General features: G+C 40.7%; 1 protein-coding gene across 1 annotated transcript in view; it reads right to left on the reverse strand.

The window, feature by feature from the left end:
* MAOB (monoamine oxidase B) overlaps positions 1–18,576 on the reverse strand; it is a 91,030-nt gene that overhangs the window by 19,905 nt on the left and 52,549 nt on the right. Inside the window, exons 4-5 of the mRNA XM_006213398.3 lie at positions 4,576–4,680; positions 3,605–3,696 (exon numbers count right to left, since the gene is read on the reverse strand). Coding sequence (XP_006213460.1) covers positions 3,605–3,696; positions 4,576–4,680 — 197 coding nt within the window. The remainder of the gene's footprint in view (positions 1–3,604; positions 3,697–4,575; positions 4,681–18,576) is intronic.

Genomic DNA, 18,576 nt, shown 5'->3' on the forward strand with positions numbered 1-18,576 from the left:
AGAGGTTACTCCCTCTCTGGAGGCACACCAGAAAGTGAATGATCTCATGCAATTCCAACAACTCAGTTAAATCTCACAAACCCTAGGGGGAAGGCATAGCTCAGTGGTAGAGTGTGTGCTTAGCATGCACAAGGTCCTGGGTTCAATCCCCAGTACCTCCATTAAAAATCAACAAACCTAGCTACTTCTGCCCCTCAAAAGAAACAAATAAGTCAAACAGATCCTAAGATTTGCCAGTAGTAATGAGCACTCTGGGGTTGCTTTAATTAGGACCCATCCCCCTTTTGACGTTGGCATCAAGTTTGCGTGTTATTGGTCTGGTTTTACCTGAGGCAGAATTTGCCACCTGGTAGTGCGGACAATGGGTGGAGTAAATAATAACTATCTTCCATGTATTGAGCTCTTTCTCCATGGTCCTTAAACCTATTGTCTTATCGATTTGTCATAAAAATAACGGTTGTGATTTTGCCCCAGTTCACAAGCCCAAAAACTGAGTCTCAGGGAAGTTAATCATATGTAGTACACAGCTCACTAAATGGTACAACTTCAACCTAGATCATACCTGATCCCAACTTCTTGATTTTAGTACCTCAAAATGCTTTATAATTAGGCTGCTGACAACCTTGAAGGTATAAACCCTTCCCAAGGGACTCCTCTCTACTCTAGTGTTCCTTGACTCTGGAAGTTTGTAGAATCACATCTAACCCACATAACCAGTTGCTTGGGACAATGTCTGCAACCCTAACAACCTGGTAGCACTTTTGTGACAGTCCCCATCACTAAGCCTGCATTAGGTGTAATATACATGTTGACATGACTTAGAATTAGGTTTGCAAGATTCGTCATGATAACTGAAGGGATGGAAAGTGCTGACTCATGCTTTCTTCGCAGAGGCAATTTTTGGCATCTGTCTAAAGCAAATATTCAAGCGTTGGTTTAAAATACTACCTCAAAGTGAAAATATCCTTTGCTGTTTCCTGATGTCCTGTTTCCTTTGCTCCTTATTTTATAGGTGAATTTGGGCATATAAGGGAAAGAGAGTTATAAATAACTAAAACCTAATGTTTCCCTAGCTAGCTAGCCAATATTAAACATAAAAATAGTACTGCAATTTGAGCTGTTATTGTTGCCAATTTGATGAGAAAGAAATAACCCTGGTTTGAAATCGAGGGAGAGGTAAAAGTAATTCTCTCGGGAGGGCCAGGCCATTCTTAATCCTTTATTTGATTTACTCTGGGAGCTTCAGTAAGAAAAGAAATGAGAACAATATCTGAGGGATGGAAGGTCAAGGAAGCTAGTGCAATATTTTCGTGTTCTTTGCCCTGCTGACTTTTGAAGTGATAAACGTCATTATATTTTCTAAATGAAGGCTACATACACATTATATAAAATTTGGAAAATTCATAAAAGGAAAAGGTGAGAGGAGTAGCTTTCATATTTCTGTCACCCCCCTCAAAGATAACCCCTAGATTCATTTTGGTGCATTTTTTTTTCTAGTTATAGGCTTTAAAAAGTGTATTTATCTAGCTGTGACCACACAGTAAATTTAATTTGTGTTTCTGAAAAGCACTTTATAAATGATAATAATAGAAAGAATGATCAACGTTAGACTTTGAATGTATGATTGTGCTCCGGGGATTATTTCCTTTAAAATCAGGAAATGATATCATGTTTATCTTGCTTAGGAAAAGTTAAAAAATTACCTTGTGTTCATATACTCCTAGCATCTCAGAATACTTTATTTTGTCAGCCAACAATCTAGAATATTCACTAAGGGGAGGACTAGGCCAAGGACTGTGGCAGAAAAAGTCTGATTTCTATGAGACCAAAGAAATATGATTAGTCCTAACTTCAATGAGCTTCAAAGCTCTCTGGAGAGAAAAGGCTTAACTGAATTTATTAAAAGTTTTTTATAATAGAAGTTACAAAACAAGTGCCGATAATTGAATACTCACTATTTTTTGAAAATCTCATGTATAAAATTTAAAAGTAAATACTGCAATTTTATTAGCACAAACTAACTTGTATTATAAACCGACACTCTCAAAAAAAGTGGTAAATGGCGTCAGATGAATGTTTAAAAGGATGTAATTAATAATAGACATTGATTTCATGATCGTAAAAGGGTTTTATTCCAAAATTGGTTGCTTTCAAAGGTCGAAGACATAAGAGAAACACATGTTCATCATAGAATATTATATAAAATAAATAACAATAATGATGAAAAACTGGACATGACTAAAATGTCCAATGATAATAGATAAATACATGGTATTCACTTTCCATGGAATATTCTGCAACCATGAAATATGATGTTTGATGAAGAATCTTAATGACATGGATAAATGTTTGATGGTAATATTAAGTGTTCAAAAACATTCTGATGGATTTCCATTGCTCACAGTGCATATACAGTTTTTTTTTAGAAATGAGATCATATATCACTGTACAGACTTGATGACAGCCTGCTTTTCTATGTTTAATACCATGATTTTTTTCAAGCCATTAAGTATTCTTCTGCAACATAATTTTACAAGACTTTAGAGTATTCCAGCTTTCAGATGACCCATAATTAATTTAACCAATCTTCTATTTCAATTTTCCTTTTAAAAATAATGCTTTGAATCTCCCTCTCTCCCTTCCTTTCTCTTCCTTTCTCCCTCCCTGTGTGCCTTTCTCCCTCTCTTCTTTTCTCACTCCTTCTTTAAGCTAAATTCTAAGAAGTTGAATTTATATATTAAGAAGTATGTAAATTTCATGTCTTTTGGTTATTTCCATATCTTAGATTCAGATAGCCCTAAAAACGTTTTACTTCCAGTTGTTAGTGCTTCAACTTCCCTCGCCAGTGCCTAGGGGAATGAAGACATCAACTCCCCGGCCAAACATATTCCCAACTAAAGCTGTTTCGCATGGGTGGACAGTCTCATTACAATTCCATTTTCTTACTTTGCTCACCACAAATTCACCACGTGCTTGAGATGGGACCCTGACCATCCTTTCCTTTTTTCCCTGCTGTCCAAGAGGGAAGCCTCTGCACGTTGTCTGACTATATAGCCGACCATAATTGAATACTTGACTCATCAACACTTTCTTTCAACGCTCCATGTTTCTCCCTGATGAAGAGTATGTCATACATGTTTCCTGGACAGTTGTGAATTATCCAGAGAACTTACAGAAGTTCCCTTTCAAAGCCTTGAAGAGTTGTACTTCATTCCGTAAGTGTTTTCAAATGCACGTGCTAATGCACTCTCCATACTTGACCCCCAGTGAGGAGCACAAAAGTGAACAACTTGATAAATGAGCTCTTTATGCTTGACTGTCTTTAAGCTGTTCTAAATAAAGGAAGTGGCTCATTCTGGTCTGTTCTGAGGACTCTATGGGGTAATATCGCCTTTGTGATGCAAAACTATCCCAAAGAAGTAAATTTGAGGTAGAGATAGCTTTAGGGCAAGAAATGGTTCCCATGTTTTTCAGCATTCCACCTGGCCAAATGGTGTGGTTTTAGCCACAAAGCAACTGCTTGTTTCATATCCGCTGAATGGTGTCACCAAATAGAACTGAAAGAGGGTCACAGTAAATGCCTGTGCCTAATGGTGAGTCTTACTTGGTCCAGCAGATCTTGTCCAGTAGCTCCTTCATTGTCATGTTGTCCCACTTTTCGGCAAGGGGTGCCTTCCATGGGGCATCACTGGGAATCTACATTCAGAGGAGGATTCAGGGGAGAAAAAAATGCAATTTTCCACTTGAGATAACTATTTTGATAGTATTAAAAATTCTAACTTAAGGAAGGAAAATGCAAATTTTCCAGATTCCCCCAAGAGTGGTTTTTACCGCTCAACCAACGTTGTCTGCATAGCTTCCCTATTCACTCAGTCTATATTTAATTTATGAGAAGACTTCCTATGCAATAAATGGAGGCTATGTTGTCATCAGGCTGTTTCCAAATATCAACTACTAAGTTACTGATTTAGAGACAACAATTCGTAAGTTCAGCCCCAAAACAGGAATCAGACAGTTGCACCAAATCATGTCACAATTAGAGTGTGTTTACTTATGAGTTGCAGGTTTGAGGATGGTAGTGACTCAAAGACCCAGAAATCTTATTTGCTATGCCCTGACAATTTTCTAAATTAGAAACATCATCCCAGGAAGGCTGCATGATATAAGATCTTCCCCCCGACGCCATCAGCAGTATGGAAACACCAGTTTGTTGGACATCTCATTCTTTTAGAGGTTACATACAAGTTCATTCATACATCTCACAAATCTTTACTGACAGTTACTATGTGCTATACCATGTGCTTGGCACTGGTGACATGTTTCACTTTCTTTTTTTTAAAAATTTTTTTGGGGGGGAGGGGAGGATGTAATTAGGTTTATTTATTTACTTAATGGAGGTACTGGGGATTGAACCCAGGACCTCGTGCATGCCAAGCATGCACTTTACCACTGAGCTCCACCCTTCCCCCTCACTTTCTTTCTTTTAAGGACTAAACTTAAGAATGGAGAATACAAATGTTGTCAAAAGACAAAGAAATTCTTGATTTCTTTGACCTAAGTTTTAGGAAGCTTTACCTCTTGTCCCATATTATCCATCGTCCTCCAAAGGTTGTTGTGGTCTAGTAAGACAATTGGATTCCATACAGGTGGGAATGGGCCCCTGAAGGGGTATGATTTGCCCTGCGAGAGACAAGATATTTTTAAAAGGATACATTTACTACAATGTCAAAGTCGTTTAATATGCCAAGCCGTTAAATATCTGCAAGCGAAAACCATGTTATCAATCTGTGATACACAGTCAAGTGTTTTAGTTCCTTGTGTCCTCAGAACCCAACTTAACTTTTTAGCATAAAGATTTCCAGCAAAATTCTCTGTTAGCTAAATAAATTTGCTGCCACACCAAACACAATAAGAAGGTTTTCCTTTGAAATTGGAACGCTTACCAAGTAAAACTTCAATGCCAGTACAGGAGTGGGGTTACCTAAAGTAATCTCATTTGCCAATGATACTTGCAAATATCTTAGCGCAAGGAGACCCTGTGTGCCTGGAAGGTCAGAAAATGACAACTATAAATATTATACAAGTTAGAAGGGGATGAGAAACCAATTGCAGGAATGCAAGCATCTGTAGGAAAAGCCACGAAACATGGTCCAGCAAGCTTCCGCAAGGAATCAGATGTGATAAGTCAACACAGGAGTTCCCAGAGATGGACAAGGTTAAAATAGAAAGAGACAACTTCAAGGCTCTCCTCGGGACATGTTTATACTACCCGGTTCTCCCAGAAGAGCAACAGAAAGATAAACGGCATATTTCTCAAGGATTAATAATATGGCAGCCTATAAGTCATCTCTGGGAGACTAACTTGTTGGTGGCAGTTTAGGAACATGCACAAAAACCACTTTAGTTTCATTTGAAAACCTGAGTCAGAAGTCAGGCTGTTATAAAAAAAGAATGAAATAATGCCATTTGCACCTACATGGATGGACCTAGAGATTATCATAAGTGAAGAAAGTCAGACAGAGAAAGACAAATATCATATGATATCACTTATATGTGGAATCTAAAAAAAAAACTGATACAAATGAACTTACTTACAAACCAGAAAGAGACTCACAGACATAGAAAACAAACTATGGTTACCAAAGGGGAAGGAGATGGGGAGGGATAAATTAGGAGTTTGGGATTAACATATACATGCTACCATATATAAAACAAACAACAAGGAGCTACTGTAGAGAACAGGGAACTATATTCAATAGCTTTTAATAACTTATAATGGAAAAGAATCTGAAAAAGAATGTATATGTTTATACATATATGCAAAACTGAATCACTTTGCTGTACACCTGAAACTAACACAACATTGTAAATCAACTAGACTTCAATAAAAATAAATAGATAGATAAATAAATAAATAAATGTCTGAGCAGGGCTGGGCTAGGACCACAGAAGAAGGGATTCAGGGTGGCTTTTGAAAGTCCAAAGCCCCGATTCAAACGGGCTTTGAAACTTGATAACTGTGTGACTACAGGCAAGTTGCTCAACATTTGTGTCTCTTATCTTTAGATGTGGAATAATGGTACCCATGTCACAGGGGTATTGTAGGATTACACACAGCCAACAGGATGCACTCACTAACTGGAGGCTGCTGACAGTTCTGGAATCATGATGAATGTCCTGTCATTTATACAGCCACTTCTTAGCCATGAATCCATGTCCACATTTTTGATTAATCTCCTTTGGGTAAATTCTTAGGATCAGAATTCCTGGCATGATGATTTATGTTTGACTTTTTAAAGCAGACTTGCTGAAAACCAGCAACCCACTCGATTATCACATGGCCTTATTTCGTAGCCTGTGAGCCTCAGAGGGCTCAGTAAAAACATCTGAAGTCTACCTCCGCAAACCTCCCCCCACTCAATGAGCGGGCCAGTGGCTCTCAGAGACAGGCTGGCTTGGCGACACGTGCATCACTAACATCAGTTTCGATGCTCCAGATGTCCTGCTCTTCTCCTGACCCTAGTTCTCTAGAGACAAAGACCCTGATTTCTGTCCCACCTGGGAAGCCCTTTTGCCCTCTTAGTCCCCATGCAGACCCCAGCCTCTGCAGTAGGAAGAGGTGGCCTGGCCTTTCTTAGATCCAGCTTCTTGGCAGTGAGTTTTCCCTCTTGGAGCATCTCCTCTGCTGTTCATGGGCATCTTGCCTTCCTCACTGCGGGAAGCTGGAGCAGGCCACCGAGCCCTCTAGAACTCAATCATTTTTACAGCTATTGGCAAGGACGATGCTTGGGCCACAAACAAAATGGCAGGACCAAGCTGAACTTTTGATCTCTGTTTCCAGTTTGGAAGAAAAGAAATTTCATCTTCTTAATGGGTGAGGAGAGGAGGGAGCTCAGACTTAAGCAGATGGCTTTCTTCCTCTGTTCATGGGCTCACATTTCAAAGCCCCCGGAGCCTGGCGGCAACACTGTCTTCTGATGGCATCATCACATGCGCAAAGCTGGAGGGAGGGACAGACAGAAATGGCAAGGATTTGCGGACAGGCCAGCAGCCCTGTAGCCCAGGAAAGGTCTGGGATTGCCCATGTAGGGATAAATGGGGAAGATGGGGATGGTAGTGGCTGAGAAATTAGGCAAAGGCCTGCAGGAATAATAATAACAAAAAATAATGATAACAGCCAAGAGTGTTTCCCCAGTTTAGGCCTGGTTCTATTCACTGTGCATGTCTGGATTCATTCATCTTCACCGCCACCCTTTCGGATGCAGAAGCTGAGACACAGACAGGTGAAATAATTATCCTTTGCTCAAGGTCTCACAGCTCCTAAGTGGCAGCAGAACTGAAATTCAGACATTCGAAGGTCAATGCTCTTGATCGTGAAACTTCCCAGCCTGTGAATTATAATTATTGAACACCATTTGTCGGACATTAGGTTAACAGTGTTTATTAAATTATTTATTTTAATCCTCACAATAACCCAGTGAGCAAACTGCTTACCGTATGTTTCACTTTACAGATGAGTTCTGAAGCAGAGAGAGGTTGAGTAACTTGTCCAAAGGTCACACAGCTTGTACCCAGTGGGATACATTGGGTTAAATAAAATACACTATTAAACATATATAATTACAAAAGGCCACAAAGACCCTTGATTGTGGTGGATGTGTTCACTATCTTGATTGTGGGGATGGTTTCACAGGTGTATATACATGTCAAATCTCAAACTATACACCTTAAACACGTGCAGTTTATTACATGTTAATTACACCTCAATAATGCTGTTGAAAATTCTTTATTAGTGCCTCCATTGTTACCTGAGAGGATTAACAAAAGCTAATTTCACCTGCTTATTTTTTTCAATGTGGCTATCAGAAATTTTTCAATGACATAGATCAACAAATATTTCCTGAACACCTCCTATGTACCTGTCACTGTCCCAGGTTCCAGGGGCACAGCAGTGAGGGACAACAGACAAAAATCCCTACTCTCCTGGGAGCTTACATTCTAATAGGTGTAAACAAAATAAACTAACCAAACAGAGGCTAAACAAAATAAAGAAGACAATCATGTAGTATATTAGAAGGTGCTAAGTGCTAAGAAGAACAAGAGAAAGTGTGCTGGTTTGGGGTTGATTGTAATTTTAAATAAATAAGGTGGTCAGGGAAGGCTTCACTGAGAAGGGAACACTGGACCTTCCATGGTGAGAAAAAAAAGGATTTAGATTATTCAGAGACAGCACTTTAGATTTTACATACCCAAAGGAGAAAGAAAAAAAAAGTGGGAGGAGATCACTTCAGCCCGAGGCCCCAGCAAATGTCCTGAGAAGGACCTTGTGGGTAACAGAAAGGAGGCCAGCTTCATGTTATCTCTTCTTCTGCAGGGATGGCTCTCAAGGTTACCAGAAGAAGGTGGCAGCCAGGCAGATGGCCTCTGCTCTCCGGTCAGGGAGTCTCCCTGATCTCAGCGGGTCACCCTCACCACCCATCATTGCTGCATCTGCCCTTGAAGGCTCTTTGCCGTCTAGATTCTAGCAGTGCAAACTTTGAACTCCTTTCTATGCCCAGCTTAAGACTCACTTTCTTCCAGAAGCCTTCGGAAATTCACCTCCCTTTCTCCCTTCCCCCGACAGTGCTCAAAACGAAGTTCACCCCATTTTGAGTCCTTACCCTATCAGCTTGTACTGGCCCGTGTTACTTTGATATCATTCTCGAGGTAGTCCACGTGGGTTTTCCTTCTTCCTCCAGCTACTTCAGGAAAAGAGACAATCATTTGCCTCCTTTCATATTAATGCTTAAGAGTGCTATATTTTCAATGGATGTTTGACAAGTGTTGGATGATTGGATGAATGGATGGATGGATAGATGATTGATTGAATGAATAATGCTGTAGCTGAATGTATTTTTTAATTGAAGTACAGTCAGTTACAATGTGTCAATTTCTGGTGTACAGCATAATGTCCCAGTCATGCATATATATTACAGCTGAATGTTTGTGTCCCCCCTGCCAAGTTCGTATGTTGAAACCTGCCCCCCCACTGTGATGGTATTTGGAGGTGGAAGTCTTTGGAAGATGAATCATCCTCATGAATGAGATCAGACTTTCTTATAAAAGAAAGTCTGGAGAGCTTTGGCTAAGCGAGGACAGACACAGTGAGCAGACAGTAACACCAAATCTGCCGGTGACCTTGATCTGGGACTTCCCAGCCTCCAGAACTATGAGAAATAAATTCCTGTTGTTTATAAGCCACCCAGTCTATGGTATTTTGTTATTGCAGCCCAAACTGACTAAGGCAAACAGTGTCAAAATAAGAAGAGGCATTCTTCAGGGTCTGAGACAGAAGTCTGCCTGAATGTTTTTTAAACACAATGAAAATTAATTTCTTCTGGAAAAAAAATTAAAGTAAGTGTTTAAACTAGGAAGCTGAACGTTGTAATTCTTCCCCCGCAAAGACCTAATCCGTATCTTTGTCCTCTTTCCTTTCATAATCTGTTGTAAATACACCAGCCAGTGGAGACAGGGGATTCCACAGGGGAGCGTTTCCAAAATTAGCCCATACATTTACCTCAAAGAAAAAGAGTGTGTTAAGAAGGATGCCGGTACATTTCCAGCTGTATCACGTTGCAAACCATAGGGACATTCTACTGATGTCAAGAAGCTGTTTCCAAAGCAGAATAATGCCCACAGCTAAAATCTATTTTCCGGTGCCAATTTTTTTTTCACTCTTTCAATTTGTAGACACGGAAGTGTTTATTTGATCAAATTAGCACAGGCACCTAAAATATCCCGTTAAATAGCATCCATTTACTTAGGGCATGCAGTTTTGAACATTATCCAACATACACCAGCACTAGCAAAATTCCAGAGTTCCTTGGCCTTCAATCATGTGCTTCTCAAAAACAGAGACAGTTACCTAGCAGTTTTAGCTTTCCCAAGAGAAATCTTGGCTCAAATAAAAGGCTGTACCATCACAATGTTAGGGATTATAAAATTGCCAAAACCTTGAAGTGATGGTCCTTGCCCTTCTCTGGGACAAGGACCCCCGAAACTCTGTTTCAAACCATGTAATCTCTCCAGTAAAGTGCACATATACAAACAATTCTGTATATAAAGCTGGGGGGTGTAACTGAAACTTATCTTGGACCCTTTCCCAAGAGTCATGAATTAAAGGATGAGAAAACTTGATGATAATACCAAGTGTTGGTGAAATTAAGGAGCAACCTCTCATCTCCTGCTAATGGGAGGGTAACATAGTATAACCGCTTTGGAAAAGTGTTTGGCAGCATCCACTAAAGATGCACGTGCACTTCTGACTCACTTCTAGGTAGATGCCCAAGAAAATGTTCTCCAAACACATACCCAAGAATGTTAAATGTCCATGAACAGTAGTTGGACAAATAAATTGAGTTACATCCCACAATGGAACACCATACAGCAATGACAATGAACGATCTACAACTATGCATAAATAAAGATCGAATGCTGTGTTCATCTGAAACCATGTGTAGAGGCCAGAGAAGATGCATAACAGAGAGTAACGATGCCAAGAGGGTAGCTATGCTTTAATCACGTGTTTGGAAGGTGTTCGTGATGAGTTCTTCATTTGTGAAGCTAGGGCACTGTCCCATGGTAATTAACTGAAATACCACCAAGTCTGTCTTGACATATAGATGGATTATTATTAGAAAAGACTCCTGCAGCCATCCCGAGGCCAGAGACAGAGCTGCACACCCCAGTCCTTAAGCATCAGTGCCTTTTAGAATTATGGGGTCCTTTGCATGAAACAAATGCTTAATTTCTAGATCATGCTTAGCAACAACTACCTTTTGGTAAGCACATATCATGTGAGTGGTACTTCTCATATATCATTTTTTCAAATTGAAGTACAGTCAATTACAATGTGTCAATCTCTGGCATACAGCATAATGTCCCAGTCATGTATCTACATTACATCATGTATCATTTTCAATCCTTACAAATATTTTGTGGAATAGGTACTGTTATTAACCTTATTTTTAACTAACAGCTTTATTGAGATATAATTCACATGCCATAAAATTCTTTTTTACTGGGGTAAAATAGACATAAGATAAAATGACCATTTTAACCGTCTTTAAGTATATAATGTAGTGCTATTAAGCACTCACCATATTGGTACCACCATGACTACTTTCTATTTTCAGAACTTTTTCATCATCCCAAATAGAAACTTCACATCCATTAAACACTAACACCTCATTTCTCCCTCCCACGGGCCCCTGGTAACCTCATTCTACGTCCTGTCTCTGTGAATTTGCCTATTCTACGTACTTCATATAAGTGGATTTTACATCTTACTTATTTCATTTAGCATAATATTTTCCAGATTCATCTATGTTGTAGCATGGCTCAGAATTTCATTCTTTCTTAAGGCTGACTCATATTCCATTGTGTGGATAGACTACATTTTATTTATCCATTCATCTGTTGATAGACATTTGGGTTATTTTTGCTTTGGGGCTATTAGAATAATGCTGCATGAACATTTGTGCATTAACCCATTTTACAGATGAGAAGAGTGAGTCTCAGGATAAACAACCTTCTCAGGGTCACCCAGCTAATGAAGGAGGTTCAAATGCAGCCATGCTTAAAGTCAAGTGGGTTCCTGGCACATGCCACCTCTCACCCAGCAGGAGATCCACGATCTGGATGGTCACCGGCGCTCAGGCCACAGCAGGCACCAACATGGCCCACCTCCTCAATGTTCCACTCCATCTGCTTACATGTTTTCATGACTTTTAAAGCCCTAAGCAAAGGATAGCTATCAAATTAGAACTAACACTGTATTTAGCTAAACATTGAAGAGAATTAAAATTGTTTTACTGATAGGCTTGGACTGACCCAAGAAGAATCTCTAGGGATCATACTTTTAAGTGCTACTAACACTTGGACAATTTCTTTCATTCAGTAAAAACATATTTATTAACCACAGATCTGAGACATGCACCATGTGATGCTCTGAAGACACAGAAATGAAATAAGACATAGTCCCAGGCTCGAGGAGCTCTAAAGTCTAGTTGGAAAGGCAGGTCCATGGAAACAGAGTTACAGCACTATAATTATAACGTGGCACACAGCTGGCTTCATGGCATCACCTGGCTACATGGCTGTGTATTGCCAAGCCCCCCCCCAACCCAAATCTTTGGGTGGAGGGAGCTGTTTCCTGGAGGGCTCAGTCCGCAGGATTCAAGACTGCATCTATCTTACCCCAGACACCCCGATGCTTCTCCAGGCAGAGCCATTCTGGTAGCCAGGTGGCAAGGTCTACAAAAGCCTCCAAGAGGTGAAGCTTGGTCTAGAACTACTAAAGAGAAGAGCCATCTACCCAAGGGGTCGATGTGGTGGACACTGTGATAAGCTTGCCCATATCCCCATTCAGTAGACTTGTTACTGAGTGTTCCTGCCAGGCAGCAGTTGGCTCTTAGCCCCAAACCACTTTGCTTCAGGTCATGCCGCCTCCTCTGGGCAGCCCCCTTCCAATGACTGACCAATGTGAGGGTGTAGACGTCTTGCCCTTCTGCCCCACTCTGAACAGTTCTGAAGTGTCTTCCTGTCTTCAGAATTCCTTGCAGGGTTGGCTAAGGCTTCCATTGACAATATATCACAGTTTGATTTCTCCTTCTGCCGGCTTCTGCCTTTCCCCCCTCCTATCCATACCTGCTGATTCCCAGAGCATCCTCTAATAACCCTCCTGTGTGCTCATCTCCATCTCAGAGTTTGCTTCCTGGGGAACTCCACCACAACAGCCATTCACTGGGATGGGCACAACAGACTGTGGCAATGTCTAAAGAATCTCAATCCCAGGGCTCTGGGGTGGCCCAAACTGCATGGAAAATGTGTAGAACCAGGCACAATGGGACCACATTTGAGAACAAAGGTGTTGCCTTTGGACCAGATTAGTGAGCAGGTCCCAAACTTCTTCCCCGTGATCCTCACCAGAGCCTTGCTAAAGGAAATGAGGAATACAGCCATAGCAGTTACAAAAATCCTCAGAGAGGCTGACAGACCGACAGGAGGAAATTGAGAGGAGAAAGTCTATAATCAAATCTAAGACCTACAAAGCAAAGCTTACTTTTACATCATAGGTCATAATTTTAAAATCCCATTAATATTCATGTAAAAGTTTGTGTCAGGAGCAAGAGTGAGTTTGCCGTCTTAAAAATGCCTCCAACAAACCTGTGGTTGCCATGCGGGCGGGGGGGGGGGGGTGGGAAGGGACAGACTGGGATTCCGAAATTTGTAGATACTGACAGGCATATGCAGAACAGATAACCAAGATTATACTGTATAGCGCAGGGAAATAGATACAAGATCTTGTGGTAGCTCATGGCAAAAAAGAATGCGACAATGAATTTATGTATGTTCATGTATAACTGAAAAATTGTGCTCTACACTGGAATTTGACACATTGTAAAATGACTGTAACTCAATAAAAAAAAATGTTAAAAAATATCTCCAAGAACCTGAAACAAACAAAAAAACTCCTATCATATATTTTGAGTTATTTAAGAAATGACCTTGTAGTTAAAATCCACATGGTCTCCAAATTCCAGTAAATTTTAAACAAGTCTAAATATTGAAATTTTCCCATTTTTAACACTGTGAATGAAAAATATCTCCTGCCATATCAGTAAACAAAGAATGTTGCGGCTATCAAGCCACCGCAGCCATCGCCGACGGGGAGCCCCGAGGGAACTCACAATGGAAACAGGATGCCCGCCATTAAGCACTCAGCCACTGCAGCCACCCCCAACGGTAACACCCGAGGGGACTCCAGATGGGAGGGAACAGGATACTGGCCCTAGATGACTAAAGTGCATATCAAAGGAGTGATTTCAATAAACCCAGACTCTTGCAGCTTCCCATCCATACTGAAAAGCTCAAAATCCCTTAACCTGAGATATCTGGGTTTTCTTTAATTAACAGTAATCTTTTGATATTCCAACTACCTGGTCTTTGTTGCAAAAACTCCTGTATACCCTGGCTCCTCCCTTACCTCTTCGGAGAAGTCCCTTAGAGCTATCTGAGAGGCTGTCTCTTGAAGTCCTCAGAAAGTCCACCGAATAAAACATAATTCTCACCTTTTAGATTGTCCGGGTTTTTTTTGTTTGTTTGTTTTTTCAGTTGACAACATGCTCTGCTAGCTGTATTCACTTCTGTGTAATCATCAATTAGAGAAAAGATCATTTTGGTCTCACTAAAAGATGTCATAAAATCTTCCACAAATAATTTACACAAAAGATAGTTTTTCCAGCTCTAATATTATGATTTAATTAATAAATTCAATGTGGTTTTTCATAGGAAAAAATTGATAAAATTTTTGTTAAAGTGGCCGTTAATAAAGAGTTGTAAAATTGCATGTTTATATAGATATGTTACGGTTTGGAAAATTTTTACTTCAATAGTGTGATATTGTGAGAATATATACTTGGTCTTTGTCCCTAGTTCCTAGCACGAGAGCATCTAAAACCTTTGGAAGTTCCTAAGTCATAGGGGTGAGAAGAATGTCTTTTGTTATTCATAACTAGCCCCTTTCGAACAAAGTCCTGAGTTTATGCTAATAACGTAACTCTTAGTGAGCCCCTAGATGGCTTCAGGATGGGGGCTGGTTGCCAAGGGAACCAACCACATGACTAGAGGGCGGGAACTTTCAGCCCCACCCCAGACCTCCAAGGAGTAGTGGGGAGGAGGGCTGGATGATGCAATCACTAAAGCCCAGTGATTTAATCAGTCATTGCTACACAATGAAACCTCCATAACAATCCCTAAACAAGGGAATTCAGAGAGGCCCCGTGTCAGCGGAGAACACATCCATGTGCCTGAAGGGTGCTGCACCCTGGATGCTATGAGGACTGATGCTCCTGTGCTCAGGACCCTTCCAGACTTGGCCCTATGTTCCTCCACATCTGGCTGTTCATCTGCATCTTTTATAATAAACCAGTAGTCATAAGTAAACTGTTTTCTCTGAGTTCTGTGAGCTGTTCTAGCAAATTTTCCAACCTGAAGAGTGTGTCATGGGAACTTCCGATTTATAGCTGGTCAGTCAGAAGTAGGGGAGGCCTGGAAACTGCGAAGTGGTGGCAGTTTTGTGGGACTGAGCCCCTAACATGTGGGGCCTGCGCTAACTTCAGGTTGTCAGATGTCAGAATGAATTGAACTGGAGGACACCCAGTTGATGTCCACTCAGTTTAAGATTTGGTTGGTGTGGGGGAAAAAATCCCCACACATCTGGTGTCAGAAGAATTGTGAGTGAAAAATAGATCACAGTAAGACATAAAGTGATTTTTAGGTGACTGAATTGTAGGGCAGTAAAGAAATAAAACCAAACACGATTCGCCTTAGTCAAAAAAGGGACACTGGCTTAACCACGATCACAGCAAACCCTTATTTAGAGTGCTCAAACTGTTACAGAAACAACAGGCCAGTCAAGAAACAAGCACCACTCGGAGGGTTGGAGTACTCAGATGTATTACGTCGGCGGGCTCAGAGGGGCTTCTGCTCCGAAGCTCTGAGCACCTCCAAGACGTGAGCATGAGGTTTTATAGGGTAAAGTACAAGCTTGGAGTATTCGGCCAATAGGCATGGAACAGCTTTAGCAGCAGCAGCATCACAAAAGTGGAGGTGGGGAGGCAGCAAACCAACATTCCAAAGCCAGATATGTATCTTTGAAAACCCAGCTGGCTAGCAAAAAAACATGAACAGCAAACCAACACTAATTAACCTAGATTTACAAGTTAGTCCAGCAGAACTCAGATCAGTATTCCAATACTTAGACTTGTGAGTTATCTGGTTAGCCCAGCCCAGCCTCTCCTTCACATTCCTAGACTTGTGAGTTATCTTGTTAGACCAGCCCGGCCTTTCCTTCACAAAACAACAGAAATCACTTGAAAAGGATCCATTTTAACGCCCACATACATGCGATTAGAGGCGAGAAAACAGCCTGCAATGTTGAATAACTAAGTAACCATGTGAATTCAAGCAAACAGCTTCCACTGTCTGGCTACTGTCTAATGTGGATGTAAATAGAACCAATGTCATGATGTCATTGCCGGCAACCAGTGGGAAGATGCATATACGTCTCATAACAGAGTGCGTCGTCCAGAGCAAACGTGTAAACACCGACTAATATCATCACTACTGTCCCTACACTTATCTTTCCACAAAAGGTATTGCCAACTGTCATTTAGAGGCTGAAGCAAGGATTAAATGAGATAATATATAGAAAGTGCTTCAAAGGATGTGATTGTCATTGTTATTTTAATAAATACCACAATGCCCCTTTATAAACACGTCTTGAGCCTCCCATGACGGGAGGCTCTCCAGACCCTCTAGGGGAATTGCACCATGTGAGCTCAGGGACAACTTTGTAGCAGAAGGTGCAAAAGCTTCCTGCCTTCACAGCATCACTCAGCCTGCTGGGATTTTTACCAGCAGAGAAAATCAATCTCCAAACTGCTCACCCCAGCACACCCTTGTCAGGGAAGGCGCTCATCCAGTCACCTTCTCTGGCAAGTACTCTCTGAACCTCCAGACCTAGAGCCTGAACGCCAGCCTCAGAGAGCAGCTCAACTAATCCCAAACAACTGCACCCCTTCCCTAGCCCAACTGGAGCCTCACTGCGATCACAGGTGCCAGACGACAGGTGCGTCCCTTGTCTTTCAAAGATATTATCTGAATGCTTTTGATGTGCCCAAACGACATAGAGTAATGAGAAGATGAAAAATCACTTTGTAACTTGGGCACAGACAACATAAAAGGGGAGAGAGACAGGGAAAGAGAAAGAGAATTAAGACTTTTAAAATAAATGATTTTTCTCAAAACGGGGTTTTGGGGGCCATTATTATCAATTGTTAATTATCATCATCTTTGGGTTACCAGACTGTCATTTTGAAATCTGAGGATTTGTGATGATCTCAGTCTAGAAAAGCTGTGTCCAAAAAGTAAATGATCAAAAAAAAAATTGCCCTCCTGAAGGGTTTCTCTACCACATAAGACTTTTTTTAAATGGTAAAAGTACCTGATATTTATAAAGTCATTTGGTATATTATCATATTTAATTTTCATGACAACCCTGGGAGGTGGAAAGTAATAGTCTCACTTTACAGACTAGGAATTGAGGCTCTAAGAAGCAGTAAATTACATGCCCGGGATCCACAGTGAGTTTACTGAAAGCCCGGGGCGTAAACAGAGGGCTGTGACTCCAGAGTGAGTCTGCCTTTCTTTACAGAGAGGTCCTCACAAGATGGAAATTCATAGCCTTGAATGTACCCAACACAACACATATTCTACTTTCCAACGAATAACTCACCCAGTTCCAAAGTCAGCCACTGATTAATGCCGGTAAACATACCAACTTTCCACTCCATAAATTATTTGAGAGAAAATGTTTACTTTCTCTAATGGTACAAACCAAAATGATGATTCACTTGGATGAGTCAGAAGACTCCCTCCAAAGAAATCCAATGCTTTGAAATAGGAACGCCACTTTGGAATAAATCAAAAGAGACTTTATGCATAAATAGAAAGTTTCCTCTGCCCCAAAATGAGCTTTGCTGCTATGAACTTTAATCCCCGGTGGTGGAACAGTGTTGATTTAAGGAAGTCACTTGTTGCGGCAGTAAGAAGTATGCTGAGCAGATTCCGATCAGAGGAATATTCTGGGGTCTAGGAGAGAAGCGACATTGCAGGAGAAACCTGGAGTGAGAGTCACACGAAGGAAGAGGCAAGTCTTGTGAATTTTACATGCAAGACAACTCGAAGACATTTTAAGAGAATTCAAACTTTACCAACTTTACTGAGATGACAGGAATATCCCAGAGGCATCTGCTTCTTTGAAACAATTCTTTTCAGAGAGGAAGTGTTTTCAAAGAAATTCACTTAAGGGGTACTTTTGATCGACACCCACCTGCTTAAAAAAGCCCACCACTGCAAAGGAGAAGTCATGAGCAAGAAGAAAGTGGGTAAGAGAAATAAGGACTGTGATAGGCAAGCAGCATAATTACCATCATCATCACCACCATTGCCATCATCACCACCACCATCACCACCATCATCATCATCATCAAAGTGGCTAACACTTCCTGAACATTTGCTGTGTACCAGGGACTCTTTCAAGGATTTAAAAATTTAACTCATTTGTCTCTTAACAATCCTACAAGGATGTGCCCATGTAGGCACAGAGAGGTTAAGAAACTTGCCTCAACTCACACAGCTAATAAGCAGTGAGTCAGAAATTCAAAGTTCCTCTGGGTTCTAAGCCTACGATACCAATCTCTATATCATTACAGATGGGCTGGTGGTTTTATTTTTTGACTTTCTCCTCAAATACACTTGATGACATCTATCTTTCAAGGCTTTGACGAACTTTAATACGATAATGCTAACATATCTTCAAGCTGCTGGAAGATATTAGCCAAAGACCACTGGGACAAAGGCTATTTCTTCATAAGTAAGAGAGATACCCTTTAAGATGTACATAAGATGTATTCATGGCTTCTGTTAAATGTATAAGCATTTCCCTTTCTTCTTTTGGACATTATTTTCAAT

Source organism: Vicugna pacos, chromosome X (assembly GCF_048564905.1).
Source record: "Vicugna pacos chromosome X, VicPac4, whole genome shotgun sequence".
Classification (NCBI taxonomy): domain Eukaryota; kingdom Metazoa; phylum Chordata; class Mammalia; order Artiodactyla; family Camelidae; genus Vicugna; species Vicugna pacos.